General features: G+C 38.2%; 1 protein-coding gene across 2 annotated transcripts in view; it reads left to right on the forward strand.

Annotated features, from left to right (window-relative positions):
• AATF (apoptosis antagonizing transcription factor) overlaps positions 1–21,952 on the forward strand; it is a 114,629-nt gene that overhangs the window by 20,078 nt on the left and 72,599 nt on the right. For both annotated transcript variants that reach the window (XM_017539855.2, XM_017539856.2), the window contains one exon: positions 20,715–20,829. In XM_017539855.2, coding sequence (XP_017395344.1) covers positions 20,715–20,829 — 115 coding nt within the window. The remainder of the gene's footprint in view (positions 1–20,714; positions 20,830–21,952) is intronic.

Consider the following 21,952-nt stretch of genomic DNA (forward strand, 5'->3'; position numbering starts at 1 on the left):
TGCAGTGGCTCAATCTCGACTCACTGCAGCCTTGGACTCCTGGGCTCAAGCAATCCTCCTGCCTCAGCCCCACAAGTAGCTGGGACTACAGGTGCATGCCACCATGCCTGGCTAATTTTTTATACTTTTTGTAGAGATGAGGCTTTCCCATGTTGGCCAGGCTACTGTCGAATTCCTGAGCCCAGGTGATCTTACCTGCCTTGCGCTACCTAAGAGCTGAGATTACCGGCATGAGCCACTGTGCCTGGCCTCTTCTATGATATTTTAGTTTTATTTGCTGTTTGGGTTTGGTTTTTTTTTTTCTTTTTTTTCTTTTTTTGAGACAAGGTTCCACTCTTTCACCTAGGCTGGAGTACAGTGGTGTGTGATCATAGCTCACTGCAGCCTCTTAACTCCTGGGTTCATGTTATCCTCCTGCTTTCGCCTCCCAGAGTACCTAGGACTACAGGTGCATGCCATCCCACCTGGCTGTTTTTTATTTTTTGTAGAGATGAGGTCTCTCTGTGTGGCCCAGGCTGGTCTCGAACTCCTGGCTTCAAGTGATCAAGTGATCCTTCCTCCTCAGCCTGCCAAAACGCTGATATTACAGGTGTGAGCCCCAGCACCTGGCCTATGTATGGTCTTCCAGCATAGTCTGTTTCCTCCAAGCTGCCTTTTTTTTTTCTTTTCCTTTAACTCCGGTATAACATGTTACATGTTTTTCTCGGATACTTGGTGATCCTTTGAGCTTTCTGTTGATTTTTAAGTGTAGCATACCAAAAAGTTGATTGGGAACTTTGTATGTTGGATAGGGCTTTTAGTGTGTGGTTTCCATTGTAAAGCAATCTATCTGGGCCATTTTGGGAAAATTCCCCAATGGCAGTATCTTTAGATGTTTGCTTTTTATGAGATCAAAATCTAGAGGACTTCCAGTTTCCTGCCTGGTAGCCAACATTCTAGGAGCGAGTAGGCTTGGGGATCTCGACATTCAATCTGCAAATTTCAGCTTAGTCCCTGTTTTCAATATTATGCCTTTGACCTTAACTATGTCTGGAATCTCCCTGTCCAGAGACCCTCTCTTAACTCTCTTCAAGGATAAACCTCTAAATTTGGCCTAAGTAAGAAGATACAACATTTTAACTGTTCCAATTGTTTTTAGGCCTGCTTTGATCTCCTTTTCTAGAGGTGCCGGGCACTGCCAATTCCTGAATCCTCTGCATTCTGTTTCTGGACTGCAAGTGGGGTTGCATCTGATTCTTCATTGCTAGCACCCCAGTCTTCTTGCTCAGGTTTGCTAAGTCAGTTATTATTTATTCATTTGCTTTTTCAAAAACTGGTTTATTTAGGTATAATTGACAAAATAAATTGCCCATATGTCTAGTGTACAATTTGACATCTGTGTACACCCAAGAAACCATCACCACAGTCAAGATAATGAACATATTCCTCATCTGCAGAAGTTTCCTCAGCTTCTTTATAATCTTTCCCTCCCGATCCTCCCTGTGTGTCCCTAGATAACCACTAAATCTGCTGTCATTGTAGATTAGTTTGAGTTTTCTAGAATTCTCTATAAATGAAATTATACAGTTTGTATCCTTTTTAGTCTGGCTTTTACTCAGCATAATTGTTCTGAGAGTCCTTCATAGTTTTTCATGTGTCAGTAGTTCGTTGCCTTTTACTGCTGAGTAGTATCCCATTGTATGGATCTACCACAATTTGTTTCCAGTTTTTGGCTACTGCAGATAAATCTGCCACAAACATTTGTATACATGTTTTTATATGGACATAGACTTCCATTTCTCTTGGGTAACTAAGAATAGAATGACTGAGTCACATGGTAAGTGCATGCTTAACATTTACAGAAACTGCCGAGCTATTTTCCAAAGTGGTTATGCCATTGTACAGTCCCACCAGTGGTGTATAAGCAGCCAGCAGTTGCTCCACTTCCTCATAACATTTGGTATGTTCTTAAATTTTAACATTCTAATAATTATATAGATAGGTTGCAGAACTGAGTTGCTATCCTGTCTCTCATTCTTTGCCTTTCTTTTTTGGGTTTATTCCTTTTAAAAGCTACTTTCTAAAAAAGTTACTTTCTGAAATAGATCCATACAAATAATGAGCAGTTGACTTTTAAAGGTGCAGTCAAGTCAGTGGAGAATGGATAGTTTCTTTCTTTCTTTCTTTTTTAGGAGGTGTTTTCTTATTTTGTGGAAACTGATGTGCAGTGGCACTATCATGGCTCACTGCAGCATTGAGCTCCTCGCTCACACAGTCTTCCCACCCTAGCCTCCTGAGTAGCTGGGACTACATGTGTATGCCATCATGGCCTGCTAAATTTTCTTTATTTTTCTTAAAGGTGAGGTCTTGCTATGTTGCCCAGGCTACTCTTGAACTCCTGCCCTCCTGCCTCAGCCTCCCAAAATGCTGAGATTACAGGCATGAGCCACCATTCCTAGCCTGGATAGTCTTTTCAACAAATGGTGCTGGGACAGTTGTGCACTCTTCTTCAACTTGTACCTCATACTTTATATAAAAATTTAACACAAGACGGTCAATTTATATTGACTTAAATATAAATCATAAACTATAAAGTGTTTTGAAAAACACATGGGAGAAAACTCTTCATGCCATTGAGTTAGGCAAAGAGTTCTTAAATGCAATATCAAAAACAGAATCCGTAAAAGAACAAGTAGATAATTGGACTAAATCAGAATTAAAATCTTTTGCTCTGTGAAAGATATGTTAAAATAATAAAAAAGATAAGCTACAGACCAAGAGGAAATGTTTGCAGATCACATAATTAACAGTCAGCTTATGTCCAGAGTGTATAAAGAACTTTCAAAACTCAGCAATAAAAAATGCCCATTCAAAAAAAAAAAAAATGGGCAAGAGATTTGGACACTTAACACAATATATGTTGGCAAATAAGCACATGAAAAGATGTTTAACTTAATCATTAATGTTTAGTGAGATGCAAATTAAACCCACATGGAGATAACCTCTACACACCTATTAGACAGACCAAACGCAAATACACACCTGACAGCACCAAGTGCTGGCAAGAATGTAGAGCAACTGGCACTTTCATACATTGCTGATGGGAATGCAAACTAGCACAGCCACTTTGGAAAAACAGTTTGGCAGTTTTTAAATAAAGCTAAACATATATTCATCACTGAGCCTGATCCAGTAGCCTTTCCTCTCAGGTATCTAGCGTACAGAAGTGAAGACACATGTTCACCCAAAGTCTTGTGCATGCATGTTCATAGCAGCATTATTTACAGTCACCAAAACCTGGAAACAGCCCACATGTCCTTCAGTGGGCAAGTGGAGAAACAAATTATACATTAGTCAGCAATAAAAAGGAATAAACTATTGATACATGCAAAAATGTGGATGAATCTCAAAGGTATTATACTAAGTGAAATGTGCCTGCCTCAAAAGGTTATATACTTGGAAATTCCATTTATATGACATTCTGGAAAAGGTAAAATTATTGGGACAGATCAGTGGCTGCAATGGGTTAGAGATGGGGAAAGGACTGAGTACAAAGAGGCAGCCCCGCTTTCTTCTTTCTTTTCTATGAGTTTCTATTTTCCTCTCCACTAATCTTGTTTCCTTGGAGGATTTTCCACCTGTTTTCCACAGTGACTCACTGTTGAACCCTTCAGCTTGGCTTGATTGTTGTGTACGTTTTGCTTGGATTGAGGGAGGGGGTATATGTGTGCTTATTCCCAGATAACTCTGGGAATATTTCTTATGGTAATGGATACATGATACAGTACTTGTAGGGATAGAGGAATGGGCTCCATCAACCTGTAGCGTCATTTTTGCTTGAAATATATATCTTTAATACTAAAACCTTACCCAGAAGAGAATAATAGATTACACAGACTTCTAGATTTTGATGTGGGTTAGAACTGAAAAATGAGATGTCTTTAAACTCTTTTTCCTTCTCTCTTTGATAAGTGATATAATGTGGTTTGGACACTCAGAGATTCCTGAGATTCCAGGTTCTGGTTGATGATTTACTGCAAAATTGCTTATAAATTGAAGTAGAAAATGTTTTGCAGACCTGGCAGCTTTCTGGCTTCACACCCATTTGTCACCCAGCATTTCCCTTTGTGTATAGAACAAGAATTAATTAGGCTGCACTGCAGGAAAAGTTTATAGCTATAATTTATATAGGATGAATTTTTTTTTAAGGAGACAGCATTGTTTTGTTACACCTATATACATATAAGTGTATGTGTATATAAAGTGTTTTTTTCCCCTCTTAAAGCAGTATCTGTAAGCTTCTGTGGTAAAAAAAATTTTTTTTTGCTTCTGTGGTAAACATTCTTTTTTTTTTTTTTCTTAATGCAAGATGGTAGGGTAATAGATGCATTTATCGTGATTGCTTTCAGATGAAACTGTTGGATTTTTTAATTTGTTTCTTGTTTTTTAATTCGTTGTCTACTTGTGAGAACACTCAGTTTCAGGTTTGCATTTTAGACATTGGTCAGACTTGTCTGGTTTCCAGAGCTTTGTATTCTTTCTGTCTCTTAGAAGACTTGGGATTCTGTCTTTCTCAGGGTCTTGCTCATTCAATTAATGTTTTCATAATCAATGCAAGTCAGAACTTGCAATTTGTTCCTGATTTGCACATTAAAGAGCTCCATTAATTAAGAATCCTGGTGTTTGGCATGTTCCCGCAGGATCTGTGCATTATTTACATGGTGAAAGTGCAAGATGCAAGTTTCTCAGTTGTAGGGGCAATTGCAGTTAATCCTGCTTTTTCTTTCTTTTTCTTCTTCTTTTTTTTTTCCTTTTTGCTTATGAGCAACAATTATTTCACAACTCATTGAAACTCCTTAGGGATACATTGTACCAAAATAGGAACAAATGGTTCAAAAGAGGGGGCCCTGGTGAAAAAGTAGAAAGTAAATCCTTTGTTTAAAGGAAAACATTTTCCTAGAAGGTATATAACATTTATGGGGTGACCCCTACTTGGCTAAATGTATTACAAAACGTATAATAATGTTGAGTTGTAATTCTGTATATTCTGAATTTGTGGATTTTTCCACCTTGACAATAGTAGCTGTACTGATAAATGAAGTTGCCTTTCAAAACACAAATAATCTCAGAAATGGAGACAAGCATAACCCTATGCTTATGTCAAATACCTGTTTTGTAATATTCCTGTTCAGTTGCTTTTGCTTGAAATGACTTTTCAAGAGCATTCGGGTTGTTATCGTTTCTTTTGAAAGCCTTTGTCTAAGCCAGTGGTGGTCTTCATCTTGATGTGTAAGAGAGTGTAAAAAGCAGTTGGAAACATGAAATCAGATCAGTGGTTCAGCAGGTTCCTCCTTTCTAGTTTTAACCATCACTAATGCTTTATCTATTCATAATATATATTCCTAATACTAGCTAGTCTGTCTCTATAAGTATCACTAGAAGCTGCAAAGCATTTTCAAAAATAATGGAGGCTTTTTTTCCCCCTGGTATTTATGAAAGTTGCTAAGGGTTTTATGGGTCTTAGTTTAGTTTGTCCATATGTTCTTCTATTAGTTATGTTAAAATGTATGTACAGCAGTACATCTTCACTGTGAAAAAGTGTAAATAGTATAGATGTATATAAAGGAAAAAGTAACAGCTCTCCTCGTTTCCAAATTCCTACATCTACTTCTCAGAGAAAACATTACTAACAATATATATACATGTATATGTTTTACACATGTCTAGAAGTTGTTGTTAATATGTATACATTTTCCTCCATTTATATTTTCTTCTGTGAAATTTTAGTGACAGTTTGACAAGGAGAGGAGGTTGGGGATGGTGGGATGAGGGAAAAAAAGACATAACATAGGCTGTAATGTTACTTTTGAATTTTCTGGCAGACAGGGTGGCACACAAGCATCTGTAGCCCTAGCTACTTGGGAGGCTGAGGTGAGAGGATTACTTGAATCCAGGAATTTGAAGTTGGAGTGAGCAATAATCATGCAGCTGTACTCCAGCCCAGGCAGCAGAGCAAGACCCTGCCTCTTAAAAAAAAGAACTATCTTAGAGAGTCTGTATGTCGTGATACCTTAAAACATAAAATTATCTCTTGATTATTATAATATTATAATTGTTATATTTGTAACCCTTGCCCAAATAAGTTTGCTCATATGACCTGCTTTGAAAGTTTGCTGTACATGGACACACTTACCTTTAGCTTGTGTTCTTAGGTAATTTTAAATGCCTTTCATATAACATGGATTGTTTTGCTTTATGTTTAATCTCAAATCTACCAGTTCCTATTTTTCTTGGGACAGTTGAGTAAATTTGCCTCTGAAAAAATCCAAAAGGCTACTATTTTAAGAAATTCATACCAGCTGTTCCCACAGTTTCATACAGGAAAATGTTTACAGGTGGAGAAGCTGCTCAGACAATCTCTTAAGGATTACATCCTAAAGATGAGGCATGGCATATGCTACACAGATGTCAACAGTGGTGAGAGTTGAGGGTAAGGGCAGAGACATTCTAACTCAACAAGCTAAAAAGCATTTCTGGTGTCCCCAGTAAGATGCACAAGATAGAAGAGCATGAGTAAAAAAAAATTAAAAATAAAAAGATGACATTTTGAGAATAGGGATTAATTTTCTTCTGTCTTGGTATTTTTACTGTGCAAATACAATGCTAGATGCCAGCATATGCAAAAATAACAAAAGAGCTCCCATTTGTTATTTGTGCAGTACCTCCCGTGTACTGTACTAAGCCTGTACGAACATCTCATTTAGTTCTCACAACAGCCTGTGCAGTAGGCTCTAGTAACTGTGTTGTACAGACGAGGAAATCAAGGCTTAGAGAGGTTAGATAACTTCTTTTGGTCACACGATTGGTGAGAGGCAAAGCCAGTGTAGAAACTGAGGCCAGCTCTGTCTCCCAAACATTGCTGTTGGCCACACTGCCCAGTCACTGTGCATCTGGTTTAACTTGACTCTTTTATCTGAGGGTTTTCTCTCCTTTTCAAAGAAAAGTATGAGTAACCATAGATATGGAATAAATGTCACAGCTTAAAGGAATGAAGGCAGGAGAAATATGGAGATGAATTTGTTGTAGGACAGAGGTTTAGAGCACAAAAAGTAGACACGTCCTTCAGTTTTTCTAAAGACGCTATTTGCTGCATGCTGTTTTATTTTGTAAAAGATAGACTTTCAGGAGATCAACTGATCTAGTCCTTCTCTAGGTAGGTAAGACCTTTTTTAGGTGATAAATAATGGATTTTTTCTTATGATAAATTATAAATGTGTAATATGTATTCATTGTATAAAATTTAGAAAATAGCCAAGCAGTCTGGGCATGGTGGCTCATGCCTGTAATCCCAGTACTTTGGGAGGCCAAGGCAGGTAAATCACCAGAGGTAAGAGTTTGAGACCAGCCTGGCCAACATGGTGAAACCCTGTCTCTACTGAAAATACAAAAATTAGTCATGTGGACGCACCTGTAATCCTAGCTACTCGGGAGGCTGAGGCAGGAGAATTGCTTGAACGCAGGAGGCAGAGGTTGTAGTGAGCCAAGATTGTGCCACTGCACTTTAGCCTGGGCGACAGAGCAAGACTCTGTCTCAAAAAAAGAAAATAGCCAAGCAAAATTAAGGAAACATTTCTTCCCTAATCCTAGCAGCTAAGTTTTTTTGTTTTTTCTTTTTTTTAAATATTTTGGTATATGGTAAATATCTTTTCCACCACTGGTTTTTTTTCTCTGTGGGTATGTACTTAGAACAAAAATGAGACCCTATTCTGTAATTTGTTTAGCAATCTATTTTTTTCTTCTTAACAGAGATCGTGAATATTTTTCCCAGTGCTTAAATATTATTTTATAACATTCTTTTTAATGATAGCATAGAGTTTCCATTGTGTGGATAGTTTGACCAGTTCTTTATTGTTGGACATTTGAATTGTTTCCAGGTTTTCATTTATATAAATAATGTAATAAACATAATTATTACTAAATCTTTACTCATATGCATGCTTACTTTGTTACATAAAGTAAATTTCTAAATGTGGAATTAGTACATTTTCTAAGAATATGCAAAATTTTAAGACTTTTTATCTTTACGACCAAGTTGCCCTCCAGAAAGTTGTATTTGTAGATTTTCACCTTTTTATATGATTGTCAGTTTTTCTTATTCTTGTCAACATTGGATATAATAATTTTGCCTCATCTTGTCACTTTGACAACTGGTATCTGGGAAGTGGTGTCTGTTATTTTAATTTACATTTCCCAGTGTTTAATGAAGACAAACACTTTGCCCCCTTACATTTATTGGTCCTTGCCATTTCTTTTGTGAATCAAACAGGGAAAATCTTGAACTAGTTCTAGGGATGGATGATCTCCTCGTCAGTCAACCTTAAGGCCACTGTAATTCTCCTGTTTTTATTTTAATCTGTTTCTTCTTCTTTGGTTTTCTGGAGTTACATCTACCTCAGGAGACCTCCTTGTAGTGTTGAAGATCTTTATTTAATCTTAATTGCCTTAAAAAAATAATAAAAGTAAAACTTGTTTGTTGTGAAATATTATTTTTTTCAGACAATACTGAGTCTACTCCACCCCCAACAATGCTTAATGAAATATATAACATAGATTGTGAAAGTATTCTTTTTCCTACTCATAGAAGTGTCCTCTAGAGACAACCATTTTCAACAATTTATCTATCTTTCAGATGCTTATGTCAGTATAAAAATTTTTTCAAAACATAAATGAAATCATGCTTTACATCTTCCGATGTCAATGCCTGTAGGCCTACTTTTCCTTTCTTTAAAAAACATGTGTCTTGTATTTGTTTTTTTTTCTTTTTGAAGCATTTTAAAGTAAGTTACAATCATGCCATTTGCCTCTCAATATTTCTGTGTGTGGCTCTAAAAAAGGAGGATGTTTCATAGTAACACTATCATCTCACCTAACTAAATATTCCTAACACTATATGTGTACTTCATATTCAGATTATTTAGTCCAAAAAGTTTTTTTTTTTTTTTTCTTCTTTCTCTAGTCTAAGGTTTAATTCAGGTATAAATAGCCCAAAAAGGTTTTTATGGTTTGGTTTTTTTAAGCCAAGTTCCATTTTATCCTAATCTTTTCAACAGCTGCACTAAAAGTTATCTGGCTAAACTAAAATTAATTTAAGCAATCCCCTATAAATGGACACTTAAGATGTTTGCAGAAACTATTATAAACAATGCTGAAAATAACATTTTTGTACCTACCTCTTTGCTTTAAAATTATTCCCTTAGGGTTAGTTTCTGGAAGAATAGTAGGGTCAGGAGCTATGCATGTGTAAAACTTGGATACATTTTGCCACATTGCTTTCTGGCTATGTCATGCTAACTAAACTCATCAGTGGTATACGCAGAGTGCCCCTTCCTCAAGTTCTTGCCAGCATCAAGCAATCAGAAAACTGTCCCATTGTTTTAAGTTTGTATTTAAAAAATTATTTTTCTTAGTAAGGCTAAGCATCTTCTCTGATATACGTGGGCATTTGAATTTTAGAGACTGTTAATCTATTTGTTATCATTTTTCTTCCAAATTCAGCAAGTATTGCTTTATCTTGCCTTACTGGACCTGCTTGCTGTCCATGTGATGTGGACTTCCTTTAGTTTCTCCACTGTTTTTTCAAGTGTGGGAATCAAATTTGGACATGACATTTTAACTGAATCTCACTAGTGTTTTTTATCATGTGATAGTATTGGGGAAGGAAGTTTTGTCATTTTTTTAGTAATTGAAAATTTCATTACACGCTGTTTCCCAGATAGTTTTGATACATAACCCTCAAGGGCACATTGATCTAGAAAGTGAAAACTGTGCAATTGTTTTTTAAGCTTATAGTAATGTTTCATTTTCTGTATCTGTAAAATGGTGATTCTATAATAGTGTCTATTTTAAAGGATTCCTGTGAGGATTCAAATGAGTTAATACATATAAAGTGCTTAGGTGAGTGTGTGGTGCTTAGTAGGTCCTAACTAAGTATTAACTATTAATCTGAATAGTGATAGTACAATCTTTTAAGCGTATAGCTCTTGGGACACAGTATTTGTTTTCCTCTTCTTGAAAGGCTTATATATATAAATACAGTACTATACATAACAGTTCTTTGAAGATGTGAAATCTACATGTAAAAAATACATACCAAAAAAGATATTAGGATTTTATTTTTTCAGTTTTTCATTCAGTAACATAGAATCTACCATTTGCCAACACTAGACATACCCAAGTGAGTGGTTAACAGTTTCTGCTCTCAAGGAGCTTACAGTAAGGTATAGTTGTAGAGAAGCTACTTTTAAAGCATATTTAAGTGTTTTTACATAAACACAACCTCTCAACGTGTTTCATTTTGGGTTGGAGAATAAACAACCCTTAGTCTTACTAGTATTAAAAGAAACACAAAACAATCTTTCATTTTCTGAGTCTCGGTTTTTCAATTTAAGTAATGGTAATTACTAAATTTTCAGGAGAATGCATTGTAATGTGCCTAGCAAAAGTTGTTAATTAGTTTTGTTTTTAAATTCCTGTCTGACAAAATGGTTTTGAGACACTTAAGAGTAGCCTGTGTGTCATATAGTTGGTATATTAAAATAAATTGTTGTTTGACCACTTGCTTAACAAAAGGTCAGTTTGTTGAAGATACGTAGTTGATACTGAAGTTAGGAAATATGTAGTCTACATTTCATTTGCTTGTCAGCAGTTAGATTTGGAAACGGTCGTGTAATCATATTCTGCCATATGATTTAGGCAGCATCTCTCTGAGATGAAGAAAACATTTGTAGAATACCTTTTATGGCCCAGGTGACGTGTTGGATGCAGGATGACAGACTGAGGCTGCCCCGAAGCAGTTTTCAGACTCAGAGTACAAAATGGTAAGTCTTGAAGGATCCTGAGAGAGGAGTGATTAATTTTGCATTGGATCCCTGTTTTAGAAAGGTATTTTCGGAATCTCCATTTTCATCAGTTTTTTCTAGATCCATACTGTAGAGGGAATCTGGGCATTTGGTTAGAGACAGTTTCACCACAGCAGAGGCTGTTTTTTTTAAAGACGTTGTAATTTGAAAGAGTCAGACTTTTTAAAAATCAGAGGGGGTTATTTGGATTGTGGTTCTAATATTATTTTTAATGAGTTTCTTTTCTTCACAGTTTTTTAAGTTTTAATAAAATTTTAAATTATAAAAGTAATACATGCTTATAAAATATTCAAACTGTTCAAAAGTATATCAAATAAAAATGAAACTATCCCCACTCTCCCTGGGTAACTGCAGTGAGACAGTTTAAACAATTACAGTACTTGTAAATAAACTTGGTTTTTAAGTACCTCATATTCTGAGCATTTACTCTTTTCTGTTTAAAGAGAGTAAATTTTCCTTTTTGGCAAAGTCCTCAACAGTGATGGAGGTAGTCTAGGAACTGTGAAGTGGAAGGTAACTGTTGTAGATTTCAGAAAGTACATTGACCAGCTAGATTGCTGTGTCCTACAGGGCTTTTTAAGGATTTATTGACACACTTCATCAAGGTATTTGAGAGAGTATTCAGGGAAACCTAAGAAATTCTGCAGTTCTTTTCCCTTCCTTATAAATTCATGCCTAGTCAGAAATTACAGCTTGAGTGGGATGTCCCTCCACAGAACTCAAATGCACACTATCTATCATGTTACTTAGTGTGGCAGTAATGTAAAATGGTAAGAATTTTTTTCTTTTTTTCTTTTTGCTTCTTTCTGTGAGGAGGCTCGCCCAACATATATTTTATCATATGTCTTTTTATCTCTCCCTTATTTCAACTTCTACTTACTCCCCCAATTCCCCACATCATTCTGTTAAGAGAAAAAAAATAAGTTTTGTCCACTGAGTTCTCTTTCTTATTTGATTTAATATATCTTGGGTTGAATGTTTCTCACAAAAACACTTTGCATTCAGAATTAGCCTATCAAGCTGTTTCCTCTGTAGACTCCTCCATAGATCGCATGCCTTTACTGTGGTGCCCGCTGAGATATGAAAAGCCACGTCTGCTTTTGGCTTAACCTTCTTGATTTTGGAGCATAAGTCTCTACGCTGTGCTTTGGAAAAGTTGTCCTTGTGGTTATTTTGTACCAGTAAAAAAAAATTCTACTTTTAGTCCACAGAACTCACCTACATACTGGGGCAGAAGTCCTGTCACTATTCCATTTAAAACCATGGTCCTCATAGTAGCACACACATTTATCTAAATCTGAATATATATACACAAATACCTGTATATGTGTATATACACAGGGATATGTAAAAATTCTAGTTGGGTATATGTTGGAAATGATAGTAACTTATCCAAATGGTTGATATTGAGGAATTTGTAACCTACAGTCCTGTCTCTTACTGGTAACGCCATTCTGCTTGGGGAATATAGAACAAGCCCAAACAGTAATACTGACAGAATTCGGAATTATGATACAGTGGAGCCTTCACGTAATTCTTTGTTGAAGAAGTTAGGGCCTAAATGTTAAGGCTTATTGTTATTCTGAGTTGATAATCTCTGCCTTGCTTTAATAATTTTTCCTCATGCCTGGGTAGCCCGCGAGTTGCACAATAATCACTCACACAGCTTTGTAATCAATGCCCAAAGTAATAGGATTCCTCTGGCCACCGGCAATTAATAAATTTGTGTCTTTTTTAAAACACTAGCAAGTCGGGCCTGAAATACGACTGACTGGCTCTCCTCATTTGCATATTTATTGCAGTGGAAAAATTCTTACCAGATGATTGATGCTGAGCCTGCCTCTTGAATTCCAAGCAGCACATTATTATGAAATGAAAAATGCTGGCCATACAGTTGATTAAAGTTGAAGACAGTGGAATCGGTGTTTTTTAAGATTGTGGGAGAATTAAAGGCATATTTTAATAGATGTTGACAAGAAGTGAACTAACAAAAGCAAAGCAAAGGATTTGCTTGAAAAGATTTAATCAAACGTCTTTCTTGGGGGATTAATTGCCGGGGATGACTAGTGCAAGTGGCAGGCTTGTGTGGATTTGAATGAAAAGTATTGTTCTCAGGCCAATATATCGTGTGTCATTTTGACCTATAGTTTAGCTCTAGTTCTAGAGTTACTTTTGAAGGAGAAAAAAAAATGCTCTTGTAATCTGTAAATTCCAAATCAATGTATTTATATGGGGTAATATGAATGTGGGAGTTTGTGTATACTTGTACATAAATAATTGTAATGTTTGCGTATTTATTTAAAAACAACGATATAGATACTTAAAAACTGATAAAGTAAGCTTTATTTATTTAATACACTCACTCTTCCTGTTCCCACTTCACCCCATTGCCAGAAATTGCACTTATTGGTTTATAATCTAATTAATGAACTGTGTGTCCATGCTTAAACTTATTCCCTGCTTACAGTTTTGTTTATGTTGGACAGCCTAGATGAATCAGGGAAAAAAATAAAGCTGTTAGGTGAAAATGGTTTTTAGATTGGTGACATTTTATATATAGAATGCTTGCATATGGGTAGCATATAAATGAATACCTAAATAAGAGTCTGTGAATATTGTCCAATCCTAGTACAAGCAGAGCTTAAGATTTTTACCATGTGAAAGATGATTTTTGATAGAAATATGTTTTATAGCATTAAAAAATTATAAAATACCTTAACATATAATAACACAGTTGCTATTTTTACCTTATTTCTGTGAGATCAACAAGAATTGATCCACATTTTATAAAGAATTGTCCACATTTTATAAATGAGAAAATTGAGACTCAAAGAGATTAAATTGGTCCATTCAGCATAACATGACTAGTTAGTGGCAGTGTCGGTTAAAATACAGGGCTCCTAACCCCCAGTAAAGTATTATTTACATTTACTCTCTACTGAAAATTATTCCTAAAACTGGAAGCCAGATGCTTAGGATGAATCTTGGTAATATGATGAGGCATATGTCCTTCTTAATCTCCTCTTAAGGGAAAGACCTTTGGAAATGGACCATGTAGGGTAAAATAAACATATATATTCTTGACAGTATCCATTTGTTTTGTGGCCATGTGCCAAGAGGGAGAGGGATGAAAGTATATGAATCTTTACTGCTTTTCTTAACTTTTAACTCTTATAATAATTGGGAGAAAAATTAGAGGTGAGTTAGAAACTATTGATTCATTCTGTTTATTATTCACAGGATTGAACAACTAGAATTCAGCCCTGTATGAATAATAGAGAGACTTTTTAGAAAACAATGGGTTTATTTGTTTGTTTTGGTTGGGAAGAATTCACTGTTGGATTTGAGTCTCCAGGAAAGAGTCTTTCCTCACTCTTGTCAGCTCTGGTTTGGAGGAGGCCTACCACCTGCAGCAAAGGATTGTCCCATTGTCTCAGGTTTTACATGCCAACTAGAAGGAAATGCAGCCCTAATATTGCAAAGAAATAAGAATTGTGTTCTGTCTTCTAAATCTCTCTATAGGAAGTTGTCTACATATTGGGCCGCTGGTGACATTTACTTTGATAAACTTTTTTTTTTTTTTGGTGGTTAGAAGGGCAGAATTGCAGATTTCATCTCTGGTGGGTCTCTTGACACTTTGATGCATGGTAGTGCTATCCCTGAATGGAGCCTAAATACTTCAGGGCTACTTTCTGACTGGGTGAAGGGGTGTATAAAATAAGAACATATGAGAGAGTATTAACAGAAAGGCACACTTTGATTTACTGATACTGGCTCTCTGCTTTCTTGTTGGATTGATATGCTGCCTAATATATCTGCAATGGATTTTTTAGAAACTGACTTGAACAAAATAAAAAGGCTCGTGTAGCTACCTGAAAGTGGCCCTTAAAAGTTGTAGTCTTTCGTTGGGTGTTTTCATAATTCTTGGGTATGCTACATGTTAGAGTCAGATTCTGACTTGCATGTTGGGGACAAGCAGCTATAAATAATATAGACAACTTTGCAGCTTATTCTCTGAGTAGTTCTTGATTTTATTTTTTAGATCATGGACACTTGGTACTTACAGGAATTAAGTGCCAGATACTTTGCTCTTCTTGTTCTTTTAATTTTTTTCTTTTTTCTTTTTCTTTTTTTTTTTTTGAGACAGGGTCTTGCCCTGTTGCCCAGACTTAAGTGCAGTGGCATGATCATGGGTCACTGCAGCCTCAAACTGCTGGGCTCAAGTGATCCTCCCACCTCAGCCTCCCAAGTACCTGGGACCACAGGCCTGTGCCACCACATCTGGCTGATTTTTTTTTGTACAGCCCTGGTCTCACTTCTCACTGTGTTATATAGGTGGGTCTTAAATTCCTGGGCCCAAATGAACCTCCGCTTTGGCCTCCCAAAGTGTTGGATTTACAGGTGTGAGCCATGGTAACCAGCTAAATTTTTCATTGTGGTACAAAACATACAACAAAATTTATTATCCTTACCATTTTTAAGTATACAGTTTAGTAGTGTTAAATATATTCACATTGTTTTACAACCAATCTCCAGAACTTTTTCGTCTTGCAAAACTGAAACTCAGCCCATTAAACAACTCCCCATTTTCCTCTTTCTCCAACCCCTGGTAACCACCATTCTGCTTTTCTCTGTGATTTTGACTACTATAGGTACTTCATATATTGGAAATAGTATTTGTCTTTTTTTTTTTTCTTTTTTTTTTGAGATGCAGTTTTGCTCTTGTTGCCCAGGCTGGAGTGCCATGGCATAATCTCAGCTCACCGCAACCTCCGCCTCCTGGGTTCAAGTGATTCTCCTGCCTCAGCTTCCCAAGTAGCTGGGAGTAGCATGCGCCACCACGCCCAGCTAATTTTGTATTTTTAGTAGAGTTGGGGTTTCTTCATGTTGGTCAGGCTCGTCTTGAACTCCTGACCTCAGGTGATCTGCCCGCCTTGGCCTTCCAAAATGCTGGGATTACAGGCATGAGCCACCGCACCTGGCCTGTATTTGTTTTTTTCTAGCTGGCATATTGTACTTACCATAATGTCCCCAAGGTTTATCCATGTTGTCAGAATTTTCTTCCTTTTTAAGTCTGAATAATATTTCATTGTTTTTTTTTCCTGTTCTTTTTGAGTAGGTTCAGTTTGAAGGATTATAGATGACTCTTTTCTATACAAAGATGAACTGGGATGATGGGATTATTTATTACACTCTGGTTTTGGGATTTTTTTAGGTGCTTTTTTTTTTTTTTTTAGATGGAGTCTCACTCTGTCACCCAGGCTAGAGTGTAGTGGCATGATCTCAGCTCATTGCAACCTCTGCCTCCCAGGTTCAAGCAGTTCTCCTGCCTCAGCCTCCCGAGTAGCTGGGACTATGGGTGTGCGCCACCACACCCAGCTAATTTTTGTATTTTTAGTAGAGATGGGGTTTCACTGTGTTAGCCAGGATGGTCTCGATCTCCTGACCTTGTGATCTGCCCTCCTCAGCCTCCCAGAGTGCTGAAATTACAGGTGTGAGCCACCACACCCAGCCGAGGTATTTTTTTAATAATGGTGGTAAAATAGACATGACATAAAGTTTATCATTTTAAGTGGACCGTTCATTGTCATTAAGGACATTCACATTGTTGTGCAACCATCACCACCATCTACCTCCAGAACTTTTTCACGATCCCAAACTGAAACTCCATATCCATTAAAGAATAATCCCCCATTTCCCCTCTTCTTAGCCGTTGGTAACTACTATTCGACTTTCTGTCTCTATGAGTTTAACTCATTTTAGGTACCTCATGTAATTGGAATTATACAGTGTTTTTCCTTTTGCAACTGGTTTATTTCACTTAGCCTAATAATTTCAAAGTTCCATCTGGGAATTTTTTTGTGTGTTTTTTTGTTATTTATTTATTTATTTATTGACACAGAGTTTTTTGCTCTTGTTGCCCAGGCTGGAGTGCAATGGTGCAATCTCGGTTCACCACAACCTCTGTCTCCCAGGCTCAAGTGATTCTCTTGCCTCAGCCTCCTGAGTAGCTGGGATCACAGGTCTGCGCCACCACACCGGGCTAATTTTTTGTATTTTTAGTAGAGGCAGGGTTTCTCCATGATGGTCAGGCTGGTCTCAAGCTCCCAACCTCAGGTGATCCGCCAGCCCTGGCCTACCAAAGTGCTGGGATTACAGGCCTGAGCCACCACGCCTAGTGTTTGTTTGTTTGTTTTTTTAATTTTGAACAATTTTATTGTTAGAAACAGGCTCTTGTTCTATCACCCAAGCTGAAGTACAGTGTGGTGTGATCACAGCTTACTACAGCCTCCACCTCCCAGGATCAAGGAATCCTCCCAACTCAGCCTCCCAAATAGCTGGGACTACTGGTGTGTACTGCCATGTCTGGCTAATTTTTATATTTTTTTTGTAGAGACAGGGTCCCCCTGCATTGTCTGGACTGGTCTTGAACTTCTGGTCTCACGCAGTTTGCCCACCTCAGCCTCCCAGAGTGCTGTGATTACAGGTGTAAGCCACCACATCAGGCCTTAGATTTTTTTGTTTTTGTTTTTATGTTTTTCGAGATGGAGTCTAACTCTGTCATCCAGGCTGGAGTGCAGTGACACAGTCTCAGCTCACCGAAACCCCCACCTCCCGGTTCCAGTGATTCTTCTGCCTCAGCCTCCCAAGTAGCTGAGACTACAGGCATGCGCCACCACACCTGGCTGATTTTTTTTGGTATTTTTAGTAGAGACAGGGTTTCACCATGTTGGCCAGGCAGGTCTTGAACTCCTGACCTCAAGTGATTTGCCCGCCTCGGCCTCCCAAAGTGCTGGGATTACAGGTGTGAGCCACTGAGCCCAGCCTGGTTTTTGCTTAAGATAGAGAGCAGCTTGTTGAGGATCTTGGTTTGGAACAAAGGCATTTTGGGTTTTTTAGGTGATAGTTCTGTATTACAAATTCTCCCAAGTGGTATGATATGCATATTGTAAAGGATTACAGAATTTAGAAATGATATGATCAAAGATCTTATTTTAAACAAGGAAGTTATATTTATATGGTTTTATATGCAGATTATTTGAAGGAATACAAAGTAGTTATTGGACCACTGAGTTCCTTCTGACTAGTCTCAGATGGCTTTCTCAGGTAGGTTGGTTCTCAGGCCTGATGTTGAAATAGAATGCTGTAGTATGAAATACATGGAGAACTTGTCTAACTCATGTATTGGTGTCCTACTGCTGTAAAAGGTTGGGATATAAACTAGTGAGAAGGCTGCTCATGCTGGACAGGGTAGAAGCAGAAGCGGAAAAGAAAGAGTAAGACCTAAAAATCATTTCACTTAAGTTTGTGTGGTCTGCAGTTTGTGTGGAATGTAAAATAAAATCGAATGCCAGGATTGTTGAATGGAAGTAGAGATGCTTATGAGACTAAAGTTACGTAAGTGAAAGGGAAAGAGTGATAGAAGCATGGCCAGAGGTAAATGGGCAATTAATAGTGACAGTAAGAATGGAAAACGTAGAATTCAGCAACCAATTAAACATCTAGAATAAGAGCACCCAAATGTGAGTGATCCATGAAAACACATTAAACAATGCACAGAGGCTCAGACAGGGAGAGGTATTAGGTGGAAAAAGGTTCTGTTTCTGACATAGTATGCTGAAGGAGTGATGGAAAAACCCCATGAAGGTTTTCCAGTAGTTGCTGGAAATGGGAGAGTTTGATTATAGGAGAGGTGTCTGAGTCCTTTCAAAATATAAATGGTGACTCTCAGTGTCTAGTTAGCACCTTTAGTAGAGTTATTCTGATAGAGAAGGTAAGAATTCTGTTGTCAGAGGACGAGTTTTGTTTTTTTTGGGGGGGCGGTTTGGAGACAGGGTCTCAGTCTGTTGTCCAAGCTGGAGTGCAGTGGCATGATCATAGTTCACTGTAACTTCAAACTCCTGGGCTCAGGCAATCCTCCCATCTCAGCCTCCCAAGTTGTTGGGACTACAGCACACACCACTATACCCAGCTAGTTTAAAAAAAAAATTTGTATAGCTGGGGTCTTACAGGGTTAACCAGGCTGGAGTCAAACTTCTGTGCCCAAGCAATTATCCCATCCCAGCCTCGCAAAGTTTCTTTGTTTTTTTTGTTCGTTTGTTTTTGAGATGGAGTCTCACTCTGTTGCCCAGGTTGCAGTGCAGTGGCATGATCTCAGCTTGCTGCAACCTCCACCTCCCAGGTTCAAGTGATTCTTCTGCTTCAGCCTATGGGTAGCTGGGGTTATAGGCGCATGCCACCATATCTGGCTAATTTTTGTGCTTTTAGTAGAGATGGGGTTTTGCCATGTTGGCCAGGCTGGTCTCAATCTCCTGAACTCAGGTGATCCACCTCCGCCTCCCAAAGTGCTGGGATTACAGGCATGAGCCACTGTACCCAGCTTCCAAAGTTCCGAGATTACAGGCACAAGCATTGCCCCTGGCTGAGGATGAGGTTTGTTCTGTATGCATAGTGTTTTTTGGAGACAGGGTCTTGCCTTCACTCTGTTGCCCAGGCTGGAGTCCCATGGCGTGATCACTGCTCACTGCAGCCTCAACCTCCTGGGCCAAAGCAATCCTCCTACCTCAGGATCCCTCTAATAAGTAGCTGGAACTACAGGTATGTGCCACCATGCCTGGCTAAATTTTTTAATTTTGTTGTTGTTGTTTTTAGAGCTGGGGTCTCACTATGTTGCCAAGGCTGGTGTTGAAATTCCTGGACTCAAGCAGTCCTCCTGGAAGACCAGTTTTTTTTGTTGGTTGGTTGTTTTTCAGACAGAGTCTTGCTCTGTCACCCAGGCCAGAGTGCAGTGGTGCAATCTCAGCTCACTACAACCTCTATCTCCCAGGTTCAAGCAATTCTCCAGCCTTAGCCCCACTAGTAGCTGGAAAGACAGGCACCCGCCACCCTGCCCAGCTAATTTTTTTGTTTTTTTTTTTTTTTTTTTTTTTTTTAGTGGAAACAGGGTTTCACCATGGAGGCTAGGCTGGTCTCAAACTCCTGACCTCATGATCCAGCCGCCTTGGCTTCCCAAGTGTTGGGATTACAGGTGTGAGCCACTGCACCCAGCTGACCAATTTTTATTCTAAAAGTTTTTACTCATAGACTATATACATAATCTTGACCAGCTATATTACAGATACATCTTATTGGCTACAAGGAGAACCAGGTGAGAATATATTCTCAATGCCCACATTTTTAATATACAATTCAGTACTGCAAATAGAAAGCCATTAGCTTGGGTTTTCATATGTGAACAGGAACTTTCCATAGGGATATGTGTTGAGAGATGGAGTGGAGGGTGTGGCAGCTCAAACCAGAGGCAAATGAGATCTCCTGGGGGCAGGGTGGAAGGTGGTGGTGGTGAGGATTCCTAGACAAAGTCCCGCTCTGTAGGAGAAGAGAAGGAAGTGCCCAAGGAGCTGATTGGGAGAAGGAATAGTCCAGGAGGTCAGTGGGTAACCTGTAGGAAGATACCTAAGAAACAACGCCAGCACAAGAAATGAATGGTCATAATGATGGACAGGGGAGGAGTTTGTGAAACTTAACACATTTAAGAGCCGACAATGCATTGGACTCTTACTATTTGCAGACACTTTTCTAAGCACCTTACACACATGGTCTTGCTTATTCCTCACAACAATCCTGTGAGGTAGGCATGTTGTTATTTCCATTTGCGAATCTATATTTCACAGAGTATTTAGTTCCTGTGTGTATCCTGTGCCTCCCCTTCACTCCCCACAGCCAGAACTCTCAGGGATCATGAGTTATAGGCATCACCTACTTTGGAGAATTGTAGGTAATTAATTGTCCTATTCTCTGCCCTTTATTTCCCAGGTCACAAGGCACTTAAAGCATTGTTGAGGTCATTGGTAGATCTTCAGGAAGAGTTGCTTTTCCAGTACCCAGACACTAGCTATCTCGTAGATGGGACAAAGCCCAGTGCAGGAAGGTAAGAGAACAGAACCATGGAGTTGCTTATTTTCTTTTTGTTTGGGTTAGTTTCCCATCATTTATGAAAGAGAAATTCAAGTTCTTTTCAGGCAGATATTAATGTTAGTAATATAGAGTCTCTTATGTTTAACTGGTGGTCAGAATGGCACATAGTTGGTGATTAGATTTTAGATTTTTGTATTTAGTTGTACCTGATATGCTTTGTGGTCTTAGACAAAAGGCTTGCCTTCTCTTTAGATCTATTGGAATTAGAAGATAAAAGCACTTTCTTTTTTAGAGATGGGGTCTTACGCTGTCATCCAGGCTGGAGTACAGTGACGTGATCACAGCTCACTACAGCCTCAAACTCCTGGGCTCAAGCAATCCTCCTGCCTCAAGCCTCCTATGTAGCTGAGACTGCAGGCATTTGCCACCATGCCTGGCTGGTTTTTTCTTTTTTTTTGTAGAGACAGGTCTTTCTGTGTTTCCCCACCTTGTCTTAAACTGCTGGGCTTGAGTCGTCCTCCTACCCCAGCCTCCCAAAGTGCTGAGATTATAAGCATGGGCCACTTTACCTGGCCAAAAGCTGGCCAAAAGCACATTTTAAATATTAATGCTTAATTAATGTTTATGAAACCTTCTGTGCCCATATCATAGATTCGAATCACTGGTCACAGCTAGCTATCTCCTTTGAATAAGAGCCATTATTTTGAAAGTTGGAAAAATTTCAGAAAACAACAGCAAAATAATCATTTTTTCCCCTGAAATTGTTACATTTAATGATTTTCCCCCTTTTGTTTATACCTGCTATAGATACCTGCTTGTTTTTTTTTTCCCTTGGGCTTGTCTTTTATTTTTTGTCTACTGAACTAGTTAGGAGGGCAAAAAGGAAGCTCTCATTTATTGAGCACCTATTGTATGTTGGGGTTAGTAATCCAGTGAGTACAATTGGCAGATGGTTGGAGGTTGTATTACATTGTCATGGCAGTTGCATATATGGCATTGCAGGTTAGTTAGCACTAATTCTGTTGCCTACCACTTTGAGTTTTCTTCACATTCAGCTTCTATTCTATTTGGTTCAACTAATATTATTTATCTTTCCTAAACAGTTGGTTACAGAGAGACACATTTCCCTTATTGAT

This window comes from Cebus imitator, unplaced genomic scaffold, assembly GCF_001604975.1.
Source record: "Cebus imitator isolate Cc_AM_T3 unplaced genomic scaffold, Cebus_imitator-1.0 Scaffold121, whole genome shotgun sequence".
Classification (NCBI taxonomy): Eukaryota; Metazoa; Chordata; class Mammalia; order Primates; family Cebidae; genus Cebus; species Cebus imitator.